The following is a 20,984-nucleotide window of genomic DNA, read 5'->3' as shown; positions in this document are numbered from 1 at the left end:
CCCGCACAAACCACCTAGAACACAATCACCATCTACTGTGAGGCTGATGTAGGTGGCTCCTTGGCTGCCAGGGTCAGCCCTCAGAGACCCTGTGGCAGGGAAGGGCACTGAAGATGGTGGGTAGCCATGAAGTGGCTGGGTGAGGAATGAAGCTCAGAGGTGGTCATTCCATGGCGTCCCATGTGGCACTCAGTCCTGGACCTCTTTCATGGTTTTTTGTTTTTTGGTTGTTTTTGCCATTGCCATGAACTACCTACTTATTTATTTACATTTTTCTTTAAATTGGGGTTTAAAAACACCCAAATGACTCTATTTTTAAAAATAAACCCCCAAAACTGAAAAGCCAGCAATACTTGTCTCAAAAAAAAAAAAAAAAAAAAGTAAGAAAAAGAAAAAAAGAAAAAGGAACTTAAATAAAACATGACAGAATGCTATTAACATTCTACCTCAACAGTGTGGCCTATGGAATGCTTTGAGAAAGAGCTTGTTCCTTCTTGTCAGAGAGAGGGATTAACAAATGCTGGAGAGGTGCTGAGCCTCACCAACTGCCTTTCTCCTTGACATCATCAGAGAGATTGAAAAAGAACTTCAAAGGGAACAGCCCGGAACGGTAGGCCGCATTCCTTAACACTATGTACGGGTACCATGTCAATCTTCGACTGCCAATGAGACATGTATCCCACACTGGACAATGGGCAGAGGGGAAAGAAGGTAGGACTTGGAGTCTGAGCATCTGGGATTGAGTGATAGGGCCGAGCCATCCTCAGCGAGGTAGCTCTGAATAGTTACTTAATGTTTTTTCAAGTTTCAATGTCCTCATTGGCAAGACAGAATCACGACAGCTGAACTTCTTGTTCCACAGAGTTGGTGTGAGGCTTGGATATAATTTTGTGTGTGCTGTGGCTGGCACATGTGTGTGTGTGTGTGTGTGTGTGTGTACATCTCTAATAAAAGAGCATATGGTTTGCAGTAATCCAAATGTGTATCTTGCAACTAATGGATTACTCCACAGGGATAGAATGCAGGTGCAATGCAAGGAAATACATTCCCACCAAAGATTTACAGAGTTCTGCACAATTCACAAACTACTTTCCCTACATTATTTAACTGATTGTCCCGACATTGCCACATAACCAGTCTAGGAAACCTAGCTGGATGGGTGACTGCATTAAACCTTTAAAACAAACTCCAAACTCACTTTTCTCCTCCCTTTAACATCATTATCATTGATTATAATTCCATCACTGTAATCAGCCTAAAATAAATAAAACGTTGTGGCTTATTGGTGACACTAAGAATTATACCTACTTTGATTACTCTCATTATTATCATTGCTAGGATTATCAGAACTGTGACATACTGGACCTCTACTGGCTGCCAGGGAGTGCGCTAGGCACAGGACATTAGTATTTTATTTAATCCACATTAACCCAGATGTAGATACTGTGTTTACCCTCATTTTAATTATGAGAGAACTGCCCCTCAGAGGAGTTCAGTAACTTACCTGAGACCACACAGCTAGGAAATGGCAGAACGTAAATATACAGCAATGTGTATCTGTCAAAGCCTGTGGCTATTCACACCCCGCGTTCCCCTACCACCATAAGAGGCAGGGGCTGCACAAGCCCTCAGGGAGGATCCCTGCCATCAGGGACCTAGGGGGCCCAAAGCACAGAAAGGGCCCTGGGCAGGTCCAAAGATAAGGGGACAAGTAGGTGGGCAAATGCTGAGCAGCACAAGGAGGGGCAAATGGAGCTAACCACAGAGAGGGGAGAATCTTCCGCTCCAACCAGCTGATCCAAACAGGCCAAATCGCATCCTGGGCAATTTTCCAGGCAGCCTTCAGAGAGTCACCCAGCCTGAGAAGCCAGCCAATTATGCCTGATCACTCTCTGCTGCTCTGTCCTTACTAAAGACAAGTCCAGACTGGCCCAATGTAGACAAATGAACAGTTCTATTATCTCTGAAAGGCGATCTAATTCCCTTCAAATTTAAAAGTCTCCACAGTTTCCTAACAGGCCTCAGTGGGGCTCATGTAGAAATTAATAAGTTCACAGTGTGCCCAGCTTGCTTTCATTATCGTTTTTTTTTGCCATGCAATGGACAGGATTTTCATTATTACTCAAGGATTTTTCTGGATCTGATTCTCTAAGAAGGTCATGTCCACCGGGCCCAGACATTGGGTTGAGAACTGAGTTAGTTCTAATGGATTTGACTGACGTCTGAGAGAGGATGATTCACTGACTGAGGGTTGATGACACCTCTAGTACTCAGTGGGCGCAGGGATCGAAAGGCAACATCACTGGGAAAAAGAACTCGGAGAAAGTGGTGAGAAGTCCTGGGCTCCAGTCCCAGCCCCATGGCTGGCCTGCCCTGAGATGCTTGGGATCTCTCTGAGTTGGGTTATCTTGCTATGAAATGGGCACAGAAGAGGATACGGAAAAAAACCCTCAAATTTATTAAGCTTCTATTATACCTCGAATCACTGCAACATTCATCATAGATATTCTTTAAATTTAATCAAAACAACAACCTTGGAAAGCTTCTATTATTTTACAGATGAAGATGGTGAGGCTACTGTTACTGGTGATTGCACCACATCATCTAAATCACACCATTAGAATAAGCCATAAAGGGGCCAGGGAATGAGACTAGAGTGGTAAGAATAGGACTGCAGACTCATACGACTATTCTGGAATGGAATTTAACATGTTTCCAGAACTTTAAAATGTTTGACCTATTAATTCCAATTCTGGAAATCCATCTAAATGATAGAATCAGAAATGCAGACAATTATAATAAAAAAGAATTATAACAGATTATTTGCTTATCACCTCATACCCGTCAGAATGTTTATCTTCAAAAAGATGAGAGATAAAATGTTGGTGAGGATGCAGAGAAAGGAAACCTTTGTGTACTGTTGGTGGGAATGTAAACTGGTACAGCCACTATGGAAAACAGTATGGAGGATCCTCAAAAAATTACAAACATAAATACCATATGATCCAGCAATCCTACTTCTGTATATACATCCAAAGGAAATAAAATCAGGATTTCAAAGAGATATCTGCATCCCTATGTTCATTGCAGTATAATTCACAATAGCCAAGATATGGAAAACAACCTAAGTGTCTGTCAAAGGATAAACTGATAAATGTATAAAGAAGAAAATTGATAAGTGTATAAATAATACTCCGTTATTAGTATTATTCAGCCATGAGAGAAGAAATTCCTGCATTTGTGACAACATAGATGGACCCTGAGGACATTATGGTCAGTGAAATTAGCCAGACATAGAAGACAAATACTGCATGATCTCACTTATATATAGAATCTGTATGTGGAATCACTTGTATCACAAATATGATATCACTTATATGTAGATTCCCTTATATGTGGAATCAGCTTTAAAAAGACAAACTCAGAAACAGGGAGTAAATGGTAGTTACCAGGCACTGGGGGTGGGGAAAATAGGGAGGTGTTGCCAAAGGGTAGAAAATTTCAGTTACAAGACAAATAAGTTTTGGGGATCTAATGTACAGCATGATGATTATAGTTAACAACATTGTTTTATATCCTTGAAAATTGCTAAGAGAATAGATCTTACATGTTCTCACCACAAAAAGGAAATTGTAATTATTTGAGGTGATGGAGATGTTAGATAACACTATGGCAATAATCATTTTTCCAATATAGATGTTTATCAAATCAATGCATTGTACACCTTAAACTTAGACAATGTTGTATGTCAACTGTAACTCAATGAAGCTAGAAGAAAAAAAAAAAAGAATGGTAAGCTACAGAATATTCATTGAGAAGGACATCACACAGCCATTTAATCAGTTGCAGAATTAATATTTAATGAAATGGTATATTTTCATTAGTTTAGTGGGAAAAATAAGTTGTTAGTAATTGTTATACGAGGAGAGATCACAATTTTTGGAGAAAAAAAGAGTAGAAAAATGACTGGAAGGAAATACACTAAAATGTTAACAGAGGCTCTCTCTGGGGGTAAGAAAACATATTTTTCACACCTTTTTGTGTTTTACTATATTTTTCACATTTTCCACAATCAACACTTATTGTAATAATCAGGAAATATGCAGGAAAAGCTATTCCATGTCCCTGAATTTGCATTTATATGCAAAATGCAATGATGACTTCTAGTTAAGTGAGTGATATTTTATGTAGATTTTTCTAAATTTTTTTTTCAAGGAGGGAAATCACAAAAGAAGTGAGACAGAGCAAAAATGTTACGGATGGAACCCTCTCCCAGCAAGCTTATGGCTCACCTCACAGGCTAAATTGGAAATAAAGACCAGTGGGAAAGGGGTGGAAAACTGACAATGCACAAACAGTTGATAAGAGGGGACTAAAAGCTACAGTTGACTTCAAGAACTGATGGAGCTGGCAGATATGAATTTTTCAATTTTATGAGAATGATAGGGATCTGAAATAAATCTTCAGTATTTTCTTTTTAAGATAAATGTTTTAAAATAAACGTCTGCAGCAATGGATGGATGGTGAGTGCCTGTGTCCTGTCTTAGAGCTGATCATAAATAACACTGAGAAAAATAGCTTTGACCATTCCAAAAAGCACCTTTATTTTTTACTCTGAAGAGCTCGGAAGATTATATTTTGATGCATTAAGCTAGATTTTTTTTATGCAGCTGCAAATATCAAGGAGCAGAGAAATTTTCTTCACATGGGAATAACTACTCAGGGCTTGGCTTAGAAGCAAATCTTAGTTTCAAGATGTGCCTGAAAACCAGTGGGCATATCAGATGGTCAGAATACAAATTCAAGTTTGACGGATTTATGGTTTATGAAACACTTTGGTGAATCTTCAGGTGAAGTTATTAATTGTCCTGCAGTCCCATAAACCAAGCAAGAGAAGTAATCTTTTGTAAATCCAAACTTCCAAATATCAGATTCGCTTAAACTGTGCCCCCCTCCCCCATTTTAGTCTGTACCTTAAAGAGCTTATAACTTTATGGTAGAACAGTTTATTCAACAACTTCAGTTTCCTAGTTCACTATTACAGGAGAACAGGGCTTCATTGAGGGTAGACATAATAAAGAATCAGACACATCCCTCATCTTTTAAAATGTTAGACGCACTACACTAAAGTAACTTACTTTTACTTCCTGCTTCATGCGTCACTGGTTTTTTCTGTCATGTTTCAAAGAAGAGTCACACACTTGAAAGGAAAGGCGAATGAGAGGACCTGCTTGGTGGAAAGACCTATGCACACAGGCTGCAGAGAAGGCTGAGGGAAGCCAGGAGCACTTGCTCAGCCTAGAGAGGGAAGCCATGACTCAGCTTTGCATTTCCTATCTGGTTCATCAAGATAAACCAGAATCCTGCCTTCTTACACCAAATCTCCCAATTTTTAAATATTGTCTCCATTTTGTTAAGCACACAGTGCTTTCCAAACCAAACATTTCCATAACCCAAACTAGTGCTTGTTTTAAAGTCTCATTTCTAGGAGGTTAAGAATTGCTGATTCACCCCAATATCATCTAATTATATCCAAGAAGGGGATGCTTTGGAATAGTCTCAGGCTGGCAAAGAAGGTCTGGGAAAGATAACTCCTCTTTTGTGGAAAAGACAGCATGGGATTCACACTTCCGAGTGGAATTTGGTTGAGCTGGAAACTTTGAGGATGGCTGGAAGATGTAAGGAAATAACCCCACTCTAAAACACCATGCAAGTCACAGTTAGGTGCCCTTGGTGGTAATCAGTCTAACATGAAATAAAGATAAAGCTTCTTCTGAGAGTCAAGAGTATCTCCCCGATGCTCCGTAAGAATACTTATGGGTTTATCTTCACATAACGCTGATTTTCCCCCATTGAACCCACCCCCTCACTCCTTACTTTACAATGTTCTGGAATGAAAAAGGGGCCTTCATAGAGCTTATCTCTTAGAAGTGTGAAAGAGCCATTTTTTCCTGCCCAAGTAGCTCATAATGTAGCAGACAAACTGTCAGAAAAAAATAGACTTCATCGTGGTGAAAACCTCAGCCTGGCACCCATCTATCATAAAGCAATCTTCTAGAAATCTTGAAAACCTTCGTTAAATGTCCTGTCTTTCTCCTGACAGTGATACAGTGTTAACAATATTACTCATGATGCAGGCATCTTCAGAAATTTTTTGCCCATTCCCTCCTGCCCCTACCTCAGCCATCCCCTTCTCTTTGCCAGAGTCTGTGGAAATGTGAGACATAGCCATATTCTTCACACACTGGTCCAGAGAGCTGGTCCTTACAGGAGGTTAGAGAAGGAAGTAGTCATTATCTTGATGATAATGAGAAGACTCTCTAGCCACAAGCTGCAGAGGGCAAAATGGCACTGTCTTTTGATTCCTCCGCCAAAAGCCACGCCCACTGTGAATCTCAAGGGCACAGCCCTCTCCTATAGTTAGCAAATATTTCTTGGTCCTTTTTTTCTTTCCCTCTTCTCTTGCCAAGCTACCGAGCTGCAATTCTTCACCTGTCCATGATATATGGGTAGTGGGGACAATGGGTCACACACTTAATCTGTCGATAGGTCATCTTTCAAGAGGGAAAATTCCCCTATGGACCTTACTAGCCCGGCTTTTCCAACTCCAGAGGCCACTTCAGCAATATACCATCACTCAGAAGAAGAAATAAGGGTCTTGCACTGGAGGCAATACCAAAGGAAAAAACCATAAATCAGAAATCAGAACCACACCAGAAGTCAGAAGAGGCACAGAGCTTTGAAATCACAGACTGATCACGAAGAGATGCACAGAGGGTGACAAGAGCTACAGACAGCCTGAGTCTCAGCTCCATGGAGGCTTCCTGACATGTTTAAAAGAGGGCTAAGTGCAACCATAATAAGCCATCATCTCACCTGCAAAAGGAACTGGTGCGTCTTTATCCAGGGCTACAAGTGGTGGGTCCAAAATCACTGTGTCGTTGTTCTCAGTTATGACTCCGTGATATGAGGTCTCGATCCATGGCTTGTGCTTGTTGACTGGAACACAATGGAAACAAAGATTGACTTTTAAGATCACCACTTGAAGAGCTCATCCATAATGATATTATTAATAGGGCACATTTGTCCAATCATATGCTCTCATCCAACAACCGCATGAGAGACAAAGAGCACGATGGTCTCATTTTACACCTAAGGAACCTTCAGAGACGCGAGGTTCAGAGAGAAGTTCAATGAGGCACACAGAAAGTTGGGCAGCAGATTTTTGGGCTCCAAGACCAGGGATCTTTCACTTGACCCAAAACCAACTATTTCTGTTCCTGGATGCCCAGTGTAGATAGCTACTGTTTAAAAACTGACTGAAAGCTTTAATTCTCAAATGCTACCATCTATTAATAGATGTTTCAGGGTTAATATTATCAATCAGTGAACTAGCAGGTCATGGCTGTGTGCTGGAATTTCTGACCTCAACCTAATCTATCATTACAAATTGTTACTGCATTTTATATACATACATATCTGTATATGTACCAACATACGTGTAAAGATACAACAGACATTTGAATGCTTTCTTATCACTTAAAAACTGTGTCTATCTTAATGGTCTAAATTGCCTAAGTAGTTTAAGTTGCTCTTTAGTAATTTTACCAGGTGAATAACATATTATTTAATGGAAAATTAACACACGTCAAATACATGCTACTGGCTGAATTATGGCCCTGAAGAAAAAGAGGTTAGAGTCCTAACCTCCAGTACCTTGGAAAGTGACCTTATGTGGAGAGAGGGTCTTTATAGGGGTAATCAAGTTAAAGTGAGGTCATTTGGGCAGGACTTAATCCAAAATGAATGGTGCCTTATAAAAAGGGGAAATTTGGACACCGAGACAGACATGCATACATGTGAGTGCAATGTGTTCTGTTGCCACCAGCCAAGAAACTACCAGAAGCCAGAAGAGACACTTGGGACAGATCTATCCCTTGTACTTTCAGAGCAAGCCTGGTCCTGCCAACAACTTGATTTCAGACTTCTGGCCTCCAGAACTGTGAGACAGTAAATTTCTGTTGTTCTAAGCCATAAAGTTAGTAGCCCTTTCTTAAGGCAGGCCTAGCAAAGGAATACAAGATACTTATGGTCAACAGCCACACATAAAGGGCCGAGAATTTAAATAAGACTTGAGGGGCGCCCGGGTGGCGCAGTCGGTTAAGCGTCCGACTTCAGCCAGGTCACGATCTCGCGGTCCGGGAGTTCGAGCCCCGCGTCGGGCTCTGGGCTGATGGCTCAGAGCCTGGAGTCTGTTTCTGATTCTGTGTCTCCCTCTCTCTCTGCCCCTCCCCCGTTCATGCTCTGTCTCTCTGTCCCAAAAAAATAAATAAACGTTAAAAAAAAAAATTAAAAAAATAAATAAATAAATAAGAGTTGAGCTAGGGTTGGTGTAATATTCCTGTGTGAATACCCCAAGTCTGTCAATTCCATCTCCTTTTTTGGTTCTGGCCCTGCCATCACCTCTCTGCATGCCTGTAGTGGCCTTCTGACTGATCTTCCAGTAAGAAGTCCTATCCCACTCCAATTCATCCTCTACTATGGCATTAAGAATAATATCCTGAAACATTAATCTGATTCCTCAACTGTGATCTTCTTGGTTTCTCCTTTATTCCCCTACATACACTCACACAAGTCTGAGGGCAGGGTAGGTGCTTAAGAAGCAAAATAACAGGTTAGAGGGAACCCTAGAATAATCAAAGTTGTCTTGATGCCAATCCTCACACCCTGCTTCACAGTTTGAATGATGCTGTCACATGCATAACGCTCCCCACAGGGACCTAAGAGGTAGGTGTGATCATTATGAAAATGATGAAGAACTTCTTTCACAAGGTGTGACTTTCCCAGGATGGCCACAGGCTTGAAAACTAACAATTGGGAAGACCAACAATTCTCTCATATGTGGTGAGATCCAAAAACACACACATGTGTACATAAACATATTCTTATTATAATACAAAGTCAGGCACATTATAATATATAACACACATTAAAATATATATACATATCATAGTGTATGATTTTCAGTAGTTACCGCAAAGCAAGAGCTTATAAAATTGAAAACAGCTCTGTTGCAGTGGCTCCTGTCCCCTTTCCACCCCATCATGCTTCAAAAGGTCAGCTAAGAGATGGTCTAGGATAGCTGGTAGACTCAACCTGGCCACCATTTTGCTCCTTCTCACCCATTTCCCAGCCATCACGAACTAACCAAGAGGCAGTTTAGTGGAGCAGGGACATATGCCTGTTCTTCTCAGGTCTTGGCTCCTGAGAGCTATTTCTGCGGATTGGATCATGCCCAGGTCAGAGAGCGGCTCTGCCCACTGTGGGTCTGAATGGGACAGCAGGCTCCTTACATGCTGGCATTCGAACCAGTTCTTCATTATGGACCCTGGAAGAATTACGGCCACCCAGGGTGGTCCCCGCGCGCCTTTGCTCTTTTATTAGCCATCAACACAAACGCAATGTCAATACGTTGCAGCTGTTGGGAGAAACAATTAATCTTTTTTCCCCTTTAATTAAACCTAGGGGCTATTCATTAGACATGTGGATAGAGGATATGCCGTAAGCTCATCCAGTGTTTCAGATTCACTGTGCCACTTGACTCGATGGCAGACAATGGAATCTAGGGCCAGTTGCTAGATTGCTGGGTTTCAGGCCTGGCTTAGCCACCTCGGGGCCACTTCTGTGTGAGTCAGTTGGCCACTCAGAGTGTCAACTCCCTGAACTGTAAAATGGGGAAACGACTCCACTCACAGGGTTGTCATGTTATTCAGACGCCCTGGGCTGGACACACAGCCCCTGACCTTTGATTACTCAGACTTACCACCCTCATCTCACAGAGCCCCTGACCTTTCATTAGTCAGACTGACCACTACTCTCTGAGCAGTGACAGTGTCAGCAGGGAGGGGATTTATAGACCTTACAGTTGAGGTTTCCCATCATGAGTGGGGATGGGCTTATTTCCTTGTATCCATAGGCCTGCGTCCTTTTCTCCTCTCATCACTAGTTGTGTACCTATCACATATTAGGCATTTTACATACATTCATTAATCCTCATCACAACCCCATAATATAAGAATTTATAGCTCATTTTGCAGGTGAGGAACCGAAGCTCAGAGGGGCTTAAATGTTCCCTTTTTGAAAAATAAGAGTGTTAACATCCCTACAATTTCCACATTTTTCTTCCACCTTCTAACTTCCTTCAAATCTTTCTTGACTTTCTCGTTGTCAAGGCTGACAAACATTTGCGTTTTCATGTGTAAGCTAAATTAAATCTTCTTTGCTTTGTCTATAGATCACATCCTCAGGGCTGCACACCAATAACTTAAATTTGCATGATTTTGACTATGAGGCTTTTGTTCATAGCTGAGCTGAGTGTTATGCAAGGATTGCTTTCCCTTCTTAATGGTTTAACTGTCATTCCACGGATGACGTTCCTTGTACCCAGACCGACTGGACTCTTGATAGTTTCATGCCATCAGATAACCAAATCATACTCTATTTTAACTTGCATCATATTTTAAACCATCCTCCTTTGTTTATTCTTTGTTTTATGAACATAAAGATTATCTTTTTTCATTCTATTGAATTATGAAACACAGGACCTTTTCCCCACATCCCAACCATATTACAGCTTTTTAATCATTCTCTCTATTACTCATCATCCCTCATTTGCAAAATGGAGATACTTACTTCATAAGAATGTTGTAAAAATTGTATGAGATCATTTAGGCAAATCTAGTATCTCTGACATGAATAGGCGTTCAAATATTAAGTTCCCCTAAGCCCATCTCACACTTCTAAGGGGCTAAAGTGTAGCTTTGCACTCACAGAGATATTTAGCCCAACTCCAATCATTCAACAAATATTTATGGGTCACCTAAAAATATGCAAGAACAGCTTAAGCACGGGGTGGGGGAGGTAAACTGGGGAAGAGTCCCTGAATGAAACACTTGACAAAATTCAGCATCCATTTATAATCACAACAATCAGTAAATAGGGAATAGAAGGGAACTTCCTCAATCTGATAAAGAACTTTTGTAGAAAACCAAAGCTAACATCGTGCTTTATGGTTAAAGAGTAAATGCTCCCCTCCCAAAAGCAGAAAGAATACACAAGGATGTCCACTCTTACCTTGTACTGTACTATGCACATTGTACTGGAGGTTCTAACCCATTCAATAAGACAAGGAGAAAAATGAGATTGGAAATTAAAAAGTAAAATTGTCTTTACTTGCAGAGAACATGATCCTCAATGAAGCAAATTCTATGGAATCTATGAAAATGTTACTAGAACTAATAAGTGAGTTTAGGAAAATCACTGTATAAGTAAATACATAAAAAAGCAATTATATTTTTATGTACTAGCAGTAAACTATTGAAAATTTAAATAAAAGAGTTCCCATTTCTCCACATCCTCTCCAGCATCTATAGTGTCCTGATTTGTTCATTTTAGCCACTCCGACTGGCGTGAGGTGGTATCTCAGTGTGGTCTTGATTTGTACTTCCCTGATGTTTATAGCAGCACTTTCAACAATAGCCAAATTATGGAAAGAGCCTAAATGCCCATCAACCGATGAATGGATAAAGAAATTGTGGTTTATATACACAATGGACTACTACTTGGCAATGAGAAAGAATGAAATATTCTCTTTGGAGCAACGTGGATGGAACTGGAGAGTGTTATACTATGTGAAATAAGTCACACAGAGAAAGACAGATACCGTATGTTTTCACTCTTATGTGGATCCTGAGAAACTTAACAGAAAACCATGGGGGAGGGGAAGGAAAAAAAAAAGTTAGAGAGGGAGAGAGCCAAACCATAAGAGACTCTTAAAAACTGAGAATAAAGTGAGGGTTGATGGGAGGAGGGAGGGAGGGGAGGGGAGGGTGAGTGATGGGCATTGAGGAGGGCACTTGTTGGAATGAGCACTGGGTGTAGTATGGAAACCAATTTGACAATAAATTCCATATAAAATAAAATAAAGAAAATTTAAATAAAAAATACTAATATGATAACATCAACAACCAACAGATACTTAGGAATAACTTTCAAAAAATACACGTAGGATCTGCACACACAAGATGCCACGATATTGCTTAAAGAATTTAAAGAACACCCAGGGGTGCCTGGGTGGCTCAGTCGGTTGAGCGTCCGACTTTGAGTCAGGTCATGATCTCATGGTCCGTGAGTTCAAGCCCCTCATCAGGCTCTGTGCTGACAGTTCAGAGCCTGGAGCTTGCTTTGCATTCTGTGTCTCCCTCTCTCTCTGCCCCTCTCCAGTTTGCGCTCTGTCTCTATCAAAAAATGAATAAATGTTAAAAAAAAAAAAAGAATTTAAAGAACACCTGGAGCAGTCTTAATGGAGACAGTGTTCATGGTTCAGTAGACTCAATATAATTAAACATAAATTTTACCCTAATTGATCAATGCACCCCAAATCAAAATAATAGGATTTTTAAGGGATAAGCTAATTCTAAAATTTATATGAAAATTTAAATAACTGATATAGCCAAAACAATTTTGAAAAAGAAGGGCAAAGTTGGAGGACTCACACTACTCGATTTTAAAACTTATTATAAAGTTTCTCTAATCAAGTAGTATGGTATTAACATAAGATAGACCTACAGATCAACATAAAAAAAATTAAGAGTGCAGAAATAGACATACATGTGGTCAATTAATTTCTGACAAATTTTCTTTCCAAGAAAATTCAATGAAGAATGGTCTTTCATTTATGCTTCTGGAAAAATTGGATATCCATATTAAAAAAAAAGAAGAACTTCAATTCTACTGTACATGATACACAGAAATTATCTCTAAATGGATCATGGTCCTAAATGTAGGACTTAAAATTATGAAACTTTTAAAAGAGAGCATAAAAGAAAAGCTCAGTGTCCTTGGGTTAGGCAAAGATTTATTACAAGGAACAAAAAGAGCACTGAATAAAAATAAAACTGATACATCAAACTTTACAAAAATTATACATTTATATTCTTTACTCTTCAGAAAATATTTTTTTGAAGCCATAGACTGTGAGGTAATATTTGAGAGACATATCTCACAAAGGACTTGTATCCACAAACATATAAAGAACTCTTATAACTCAATAATGTGAAAAATAATCTGTAAAAAAAAAAAAAAAGGCAAAAATTTGAACACACCTATCACCTGAGGAGATAAGAACATGAAAGGATGCTCAACATTAGTAGTTATCAAGGATGTGTAAGTTAAAGCCACAATTGGATGTCACCATACAACCACCTGAATGTTTAAAATAAGAGTGACAATACCAAGTTCTAATGAAGATGTGAAACAGTTGAAACTCTCATACACTGCTGGTATGAACGTAAAATAATACAGCTACTTGGGAAAATAGTTTAGCAATTTCTTATAAAATGACTCAGCAATTCCATTCCTAGGATCTACCCAAGAGAAATGAAAACATAAATTATCCAAAAAGACTTATATGCAAATGTTCAGAGAAACTGTATTCAGAATAGTGCCAAACTGGAAAATAAAATGGCCATCAACTAGCGAATGGATAAACAGATTGCAGTGTATCTATATAATGGACTCAGCACTAAAAAGAAATCAACTACTGATCCATACAAGAAAATGACTGAATATCCAAAGCACTTCTCTGGTGAAATGAAGCGAAAGAAGCCAGACACAAAAGACTACATGCTATTTGATGCCATTCATATGACACTCTAGAAAATGCCAAAATATAAGGACAGATTATGGGTCAGCAGTTGCCAGGGTCTGGGGATGGGGTAGGGTTTGCTTCTACAGGGGACACAAGGGAAGTTCTAAATGATGGCACTGTTCTGTATCTTGATTGTTGTGGTGGTTATATTTCTGCATGCCTTTGGCAAAATTTAGCAATCTGCACATTTTAAAAGGTTGGATTTTATTATATGTATATTATACATGTAATTTATAATGTGGTGTTAAATATGTGGTAAGAACAAACTTCTTACCATCAAGGGACCCTCAGACTGGAGAGACACCTACGATAACCAGTATGGTAAGAGATAGAGAAGCAAAGGAAAAGCAGAGTGCTATAGAAAAAGAGAGGAGAAGCAGTAATCCAGCCATGGTAATCCAGAATTACTTCCTAAAGACAGTAGAATCAAAGTCATAAGTAGTAGGAATTAAGCAGGGATAAAGGATGTGGGAGTCGCAGGCAGAGAAACCTGCCTGGGCAAAGACCAATGGTAAAAGCACCTGGTGCACCATAGGGGAACTGTAAACAGTTAGGTTTAGCTGAGAACAAAGTCTGAGGGGCAAGTCCAGCCAAGAGTCTGGACTGATAGATAGTATCTACATCACTCGGGGTTTATTGGCATGTACAGATTCTTCCAGAAGCCACTTCCAAATGCTGCATTCATGGGATACCAGAGAACCATCTTCTTTCCAGAAAGAAGCAATAGCTATTGATGCTTGTGCCTTGGCTGTTGTTCTGTACGCAATCTGTTCCCTCCCCTGACAACAGTTCTGCTTTTTTGTTCCAATAGACTGAGGCCAGTCAGCTCACACTTTACTCCCTTTGGATGTAACTTCAGAGGAACTGACTTTTTATCAGTTCTTCATACGATAACATCCCTGTTTGCAACACAACTCTTTCTGAGGCTGAACTCTGTCATATCATGCCCCCTTAGGACTGCTTCTTGCCTCTGTCTTGCCTCTTTCCCATGCTGTTTCAGCATCTGGAAAAATGCCTGTGTCTTTGCACTCATACAGAGGAAACACCAGTGTGATATTTCTGCTCCATTTACAGAGAAATTAGGTCTTGCCACCCAATGCGTCTTTAACTAGAGTGCAGATGCATTCTCAGGAGCACTCCTTGCCTCCCTCTCCTTGCTTCCACCTCTGAAAAAGTGCATTAACACTCAATCCAAGCAGCAGGACCAAGCAGCTGTTGATTTATCCTTTGATTCTTTCTATTCTCATCCTAAAGTTGACCCTCAGAACCCCAATGCTTCCCTCTGTTAGTAAAATAAAAACACTATACTGATTACAAAGTGCTCTAGAGAAGTTAACTTATATCCCAGGTCATTCTTGTAGTCAGGCTGGTCTTTTGCCTGTGATGTGCAACTTCCCCTTTCTGACTAGGTGCCCTGGTAGAGGTGTTTAGAAAGAGTGGATATCCATCCCAATGGGAAATCAATGAGTGGGATAGGCTGGGCCAACTGGTTGGACCTTTCAACTTTTATTTAGGAGGCAGGCTCAGAACCTATAATTTATTTGGTGTTAGACACTTGAGATAAAAGTTCATGTGGAGTTGGGGCTTGTATTCATGTAATGATCACTCAACGTTTAGGGGGAGCTGAGAAGCCATTAAAATGAGAGAAAGCTACCAGGAGACAGGATTTGGGAGCCAAGAAGCAGAGAGAAGAGAAGCACCCCAAGCAGCTGTAGGAAGTACAGAGTTTGGCCGCCCACTCTGGTTTTCCAGTAGATGTCCTGTTCAGCCTACTGTGGAGTGGTTGAGGTTGCCAACTGGACTCATTGGCTTGCTGTGGGGGGTCTGAAGTTGTCAAATGAAACCTTTCAATTTTTCTGCCAAGGCACCAATTTTTTTTTTTTTTTTTTTTTTTGGTATTTGTAATAGTTTGAGCCAGGTATCTATTGTTATAATAAAATGATTCCTAATTATAATAATTGTAATAGCATTTTAAAAAGTGTTTTTATTCCTAATTCCAAAGTGTAGATAGGACAGGGCCCCTGTCCAGGTGAGAGGTCAGCCTGCCTACAGGCAAATCAGATGCTGCACTTGCTTGCTTATGATCCATCAGTAGTAATCCTGCCTTCAACTAGCAGATCAGAGGAAGCTCCCCAAAGGTACCAGCTCCCTGATTACCCACATCTTTACCCTCATTGTGCCATCTACTCCTCGCCTCTTTCTTTCTCCTGACTCCTGCTTGTGCATCCTTCCAGATTCACCTCCAGCCCCACCTCCTCCAATTGTCCTCCTCTGCACCCACGTCACCCTGTACCACCTGATCTCATGCTACAAGTCCACTGCATTGCCATTAGCTGTTTCCCTACCCCTCTTTACTTGCCCTCTTCAGGGAAGAGTCATGATGATATCCACAGGCCCTAACACAGTGCCCAGCACATTGGTAAATGAGGTGAGCACACCTCTGCCTTGCTGGCACCTCCAATGCCTGAAGCAATTAGCAGCACTGTGCTTCCAATGAGCAGGTATTTCTACATCACCCAAATAGAAAGAGGGTGTGCCTCCCAAATCATAAGGTGACATTTGCCATCACTTAATTAGAGGCAATGAATCTTTCTTGCTAGAGGTACCAATTAGAGAGTTTTAAATACAAATCCCATGTGTGTGACTCATACATGCAAATATTCACAGAAGATGAGAGTTAAATTTCACTGCTTTAATTGGGTTTAAAAAGCATTTGAAAAGAAGATGACTGAGTTGTTAATCTGTAACTGCTTGATAGGTGCTTTTAGTGGGGGTAGCATGTTGCTTTCCTTCACTTCCTATCTCCTTTCCTTATATCCATTGATCAATCCACTTACATACCATTCCTATTTTTTCTTCCTTCTATCTGTCATTTTCCACTCATGAATACTCATTTGTTTGGAGTGTGGGTTCTCTTAAAGTCCTTACTCCATCCTGGGTACGAACCACATTCCATTATCCCATTGGGTAGTAGCATGTGAGCCAGGAGCAAAGCTAGGGAGAAATGTGCACTGGACGATTGTGTAATCTTACAAAAGTGAGTTTTAGCTGTCTCTGAATAAGCCATCTGGACAAAGCCAACTGCCCAAAGTTTGCCCTAAGACAAAGTTCAAGATTGGGCGCAAGGGGTACTGGGCTTCATGTCATAGTTCTGACACCATGGAACCAACAGGATGTCTTAGGCAAGTCTTTCCATCTTCCCAGACCTCTGCTCCCTCTCCTTTATAAAATGTAGGCAATACCAATTCTGCAGGGTTACTGGGAGGACACAAAACGAGACCCAGGGTCAGAGCTGACTCAGTGACCAGCATGTTGTATGTCCACAGTAAAGTCCCTTTAATCCTGAAGCTCAACACCTACAGGCTGGGGTTAGGACCCACATGGGACCCAGTGTACCCTAGCTCGACAGTGTTCAAGTTACCCAATAAACCTATTGGTGGCCTAAAGACCTAAGAGAATTCCCAGGGTATGGGGAAATTGGATTAAGTCTGTGAAGAAGACTGAGAGCCACTCAAAAGGATCCTTTGGAACAGGAAGAAGGGCAGGGGGAGGCAGGGATTGTGATAGTGTAATGTTCCCATTCAGCTGCTAGAGCCAACTGATTTTTCCACACAAAATGTCTTACCTTCTGAACAAAATGATTGCTACAGCTTTAATTTCCCAACAGTGTTATTCCTTCAGTATCTCATACTTCACTACTTTTTAAACATCTTTAACCCCCAAAACCAGCCTTCACTTACTTTGCAGTTTATGCTACTAAATGTTAATTGTCTAACACTCTTCCTATAATTACCATTGCTCAACATAATCAGGAATTGCTACTATGTGACCGGCTCTATTGCTGTAATCTCATTAAATCCTTACAACCATCCCTGAGAGAGGAAAGCACAGACTCCATTTCATGGGTGAGGTTATGGAGGTTCTGAGTGCTTAAATCAGTCAAGTCAAGTGCTTAAATGGTCCCTAATGGAGGAACTGAGAGTCCCACCTCAACGGGTTATTCTTCCCCCTGTCCAGAGGTCAATGCAACAGCACATTTGTTTCCATCTCCTATGGGTCCAGCCTTGGATCAAGTGCCCTGTGGGAGCACAAGGGGACAAAATAGCCAAGAATGAAATCGATGGGACAACAATCAGGGTTCTCCAGAGAAACAGAACCAATAGGGGCTAGAAAGAGATAGATAAATACATGCACATATACGTAACACGTGTATGTGTGTATACATTTCTGTATGTGTATATATGCATATATAAAAGGACTAGCTTGCATGATTATGGGGGCTGGCAAATCTGAAATCTATGGGGCAGGTCTGCAGGCTGAAAGCTCAGGCAGGAGTTGAGGCTACAGTCTTGACAAAGAATTTCTTCTTCTCTGGGAAAACTCAGTTTTTGCTCTTCAAGCCTTTTGACTGATTGTATGAGGTGCACCCACATTATTGAGGGTAATCTCCTTTACTTAAAACCAATTGATTGTAGATGTTAGCCACATTTCCAAAAAACCTTCATAGCAACACCCAGATTAGTGTTTCATTGAATAACTAGATACTATAACCTAGCCGAATAGACACAGAAAACTAACCATCACACTCACTGAATCATTTTTTAAAATGTTATATTCAAAAATGAGGGAAAGGATTTGAGGTGACAGTGTAAATTCCTTTTAACCTCAGATAGAAACACTATATTTTTGTTTCTCTACTGTCAAACTAATAAATAAAACCTTTGTGGCTTATGATATCAACTTTGTTCCAGAGGATAGGAAATGTGTGATACATTTTTATTGCAAATTCCATTTCATGCCTTAGATCCCAAGATGTTCAGAACAATGAATGGCAATTATCTGGTTTAGAGTATATTCACTGCAAAATGCCCATCTGCTTCTCACTGCTTCCAAAAGAAAGCACTGGCAGGCCAATCTCACTTCTTATTTATGTGGACTAACTGGCTCCTTTCTGGGAAGTTGTGGGATATCGATAGCAGAGGACAGGGAAAAAGAAAAAAAAGCCTCCCCTCCACCACTACCAAATACATGATCCTAATAAAGCTGCAAGCTAAATACCCTAGGCCACCCTCATGATCAGCCCTGAGTGGCAGGGTTTCAGACAAGGTTGTTCCATTTGCAATTACATGTCTACAGTATCACCTGCTCAGCTCAGCTCAGGCACCAGTGACTCAGGGAAGTATTCACTGAGCCTCCCCTTTCCCTCCACCCATGAGGACGCATGCAAGACTGAATTATGTCTTTTTGTGCTCCCATCGCCCCATCCCTATCCTTAGCACAGTAAGCACTATACCCGGGCTGTAAATATCCTTTGTGTCTTTCCTCTAGCCAATGGTGGGGAAAGATGCTGGGTTTTCCGTGTCTGTATCTCTAACCCTAGTACAGCAGTTCTCAAAGTACAGCCCAGGAACTCTTGGGTGTCCCTAAGACCCTTGAGGGTTCACAAAGTCAAAACTATATTCATAAAAGTACTGAGATACTATTTGATTCCTTTGCTCTCATTCCCTATGGAATTTTCCAGAGGTTATATAACATGATACCACAACAGATTAAATGCAGAAGCAGATAAGAGAATTCAGCTCTCTTCTATTAAGTCAGACAGTTGCAAAACTATAAAACAATAGCACTCTCTTCACTATTTTTTTACTTTGGATAACATAGTTGCTTTTAAGAGAAAGTATTTTTGTCAATATCATATGGGTTTATTATTATTTTGACTGAATCAATAAAAGCATATTTTAAATTGTATCAGCTGTAATTAATAATGTAATAAACAGCTATAGGCGTAATCCACAAAAACATGAACTCTTTGGGATTTTCAATGATATGAGTGTTAAAGTGTTTTGAGACCAAACAAATTTGCTCTATGACCTGGCAAAGGACTCACAGCATAATACTCTTTACGTAGGAAGAAAAAGAACAGACGTGAATGGAGAAGACAGAGGAGAGAGAGAAAAGGATATAGAGGAGAGGGAGAGAAAGAAAAGATATCTAAAGTTGTCAAGGCGAGATTCACATAATCAATTCTTAGATTCAACTCAGTTGGAGGAAAGTTGATCAATATAGTGACAAGATCAGTCCTTTCTCTGGTTCTGGATGTGAAAGAAAAGCAACTGGTTGACTGAACTGCTTGCACACCAATTGTTGCTATACCGGGCAGAGAACAGAGCTTCAGATTCTTTTGGAAAAAGCAAGAGAAGCATCTTCTCTTGCTGTATGAACTTGAGCGCATGCTGTCAAGAGAATAATTGTCTGAAATCACAGTCCTTATATCTCTTGCAACCTGGTTGGAGAAGCCGCCATAAAAAGAAACAAACTTCATAAATCATTCCTGCACAAGGCATCAAAGGTTAAAAGCATCGTGATGAATTTCTGAAATAAATCTGTACTCTGAATTTTCAGAGTGTTTGAGAGGCAACCAGTGTGTCTCAAAAGAGAAATCATGATCTTAGCGATTTTAAAGGGTAACTCCACTGTTAAAGGTGTCAATTTCTCCTAGCGGTAAACAGAACAGGTATTTGCCAACTAGAAGAGTTTCCCAATGCTTACTTAAGGCATCCTTCCCAAAAGAGATGGGTGAGATCCCTGGTCTCCTGGGTGCTGTGGAAGCGGGGGAGCATGGCACATGGTGGGTAGTCAACGCATGTGTGTTAAAAGCTCAATGAATGAATACGCTCTTTGTGCTTGTGTCAATTATCTGTATGAAGACCCCATGCACAATGTTGCTTCCCCAAATATAAATTCTCTTAACCAACGTTTCTGGTTTGGACATATTTACTTCTGAATAACGTTTGATCGATCAAGAGAATGCTGGTTTCCACATATACCAACACTACTTCTGGGGATAACTGAACAAGGAAGAAACAAGGAAAAGAAAAACAAAGAGAAAAGATGGACAAGGTCTATAAAGGAAATTGGCAGAAGATAAACAATGGCCTGGAGCAGTGCAGCATGTTATAAGAAGAATTACATGGAATTGAGTAGGTCACAGGAGGAAAAGTAACTCCTATCTTATGGAATCACATTGTCACAGGACATTTGGATGGGAAAGAAGACATGCATATTATCTGCAACAAAATACAAATGCACTACCAACAAACTGATTTAGGGTTGGGAGAGGCTAAAAGATTCTTAGGAACACAGAATGATAAATGGAATTAATTATGCAGAGCTCATTATATTGAATTTAAGATGGGTATCATGCCACTGATAGTGGATTATTTGGTGTCCTGTATATTAGCAAAAATTGAGACATTTATAAAAAGCTACATGTTAA

The 20,984-nt window shown here is 40.3% G+C and overlaps 1 protein-coding gene across 1 annotated transcript in view; it reads right to left on the bottom strand.

The window, feature by feature from the left end:
• The window catches only part of CLSTN2 (calsyntenin 2), a 614,269-nt gene that overhangs the window by 383,072 nt on the left and 210,213 nt on the right, over positions 1–20,984 (bottom strand). The window contains exon 2 of the mRNA XM_040480332.1: positions 6,877–6,999. Coding sequence (XP_040336266.1) covers positions 6,877–6,999 — 123 coding nt within the window. The remainder of the gene's footprint in view (positions 1–6,876; positions 7,000–20,984) is intronic.

Source organism: Herpailurus yagouaroundi, unplaced genomic scaffold, assembly GCF_014898765.1.
Source record: "Herpailurus yagouaroundi ecotype Mexico unplaced genomic scaffold, PumYag 159, whole genome shotgun sequence".
Lineage (NCBI taxonomy): Eukaryota > Metazoa > Chordata > Mammalia > Carnivora > Felidae > Herpailurus > Herpailurus yagouaroundi.
Note: the sequence above shows the minus strand (reverse complement) of the source record. Positions and strands in the feature narration are given on the sequence as shown.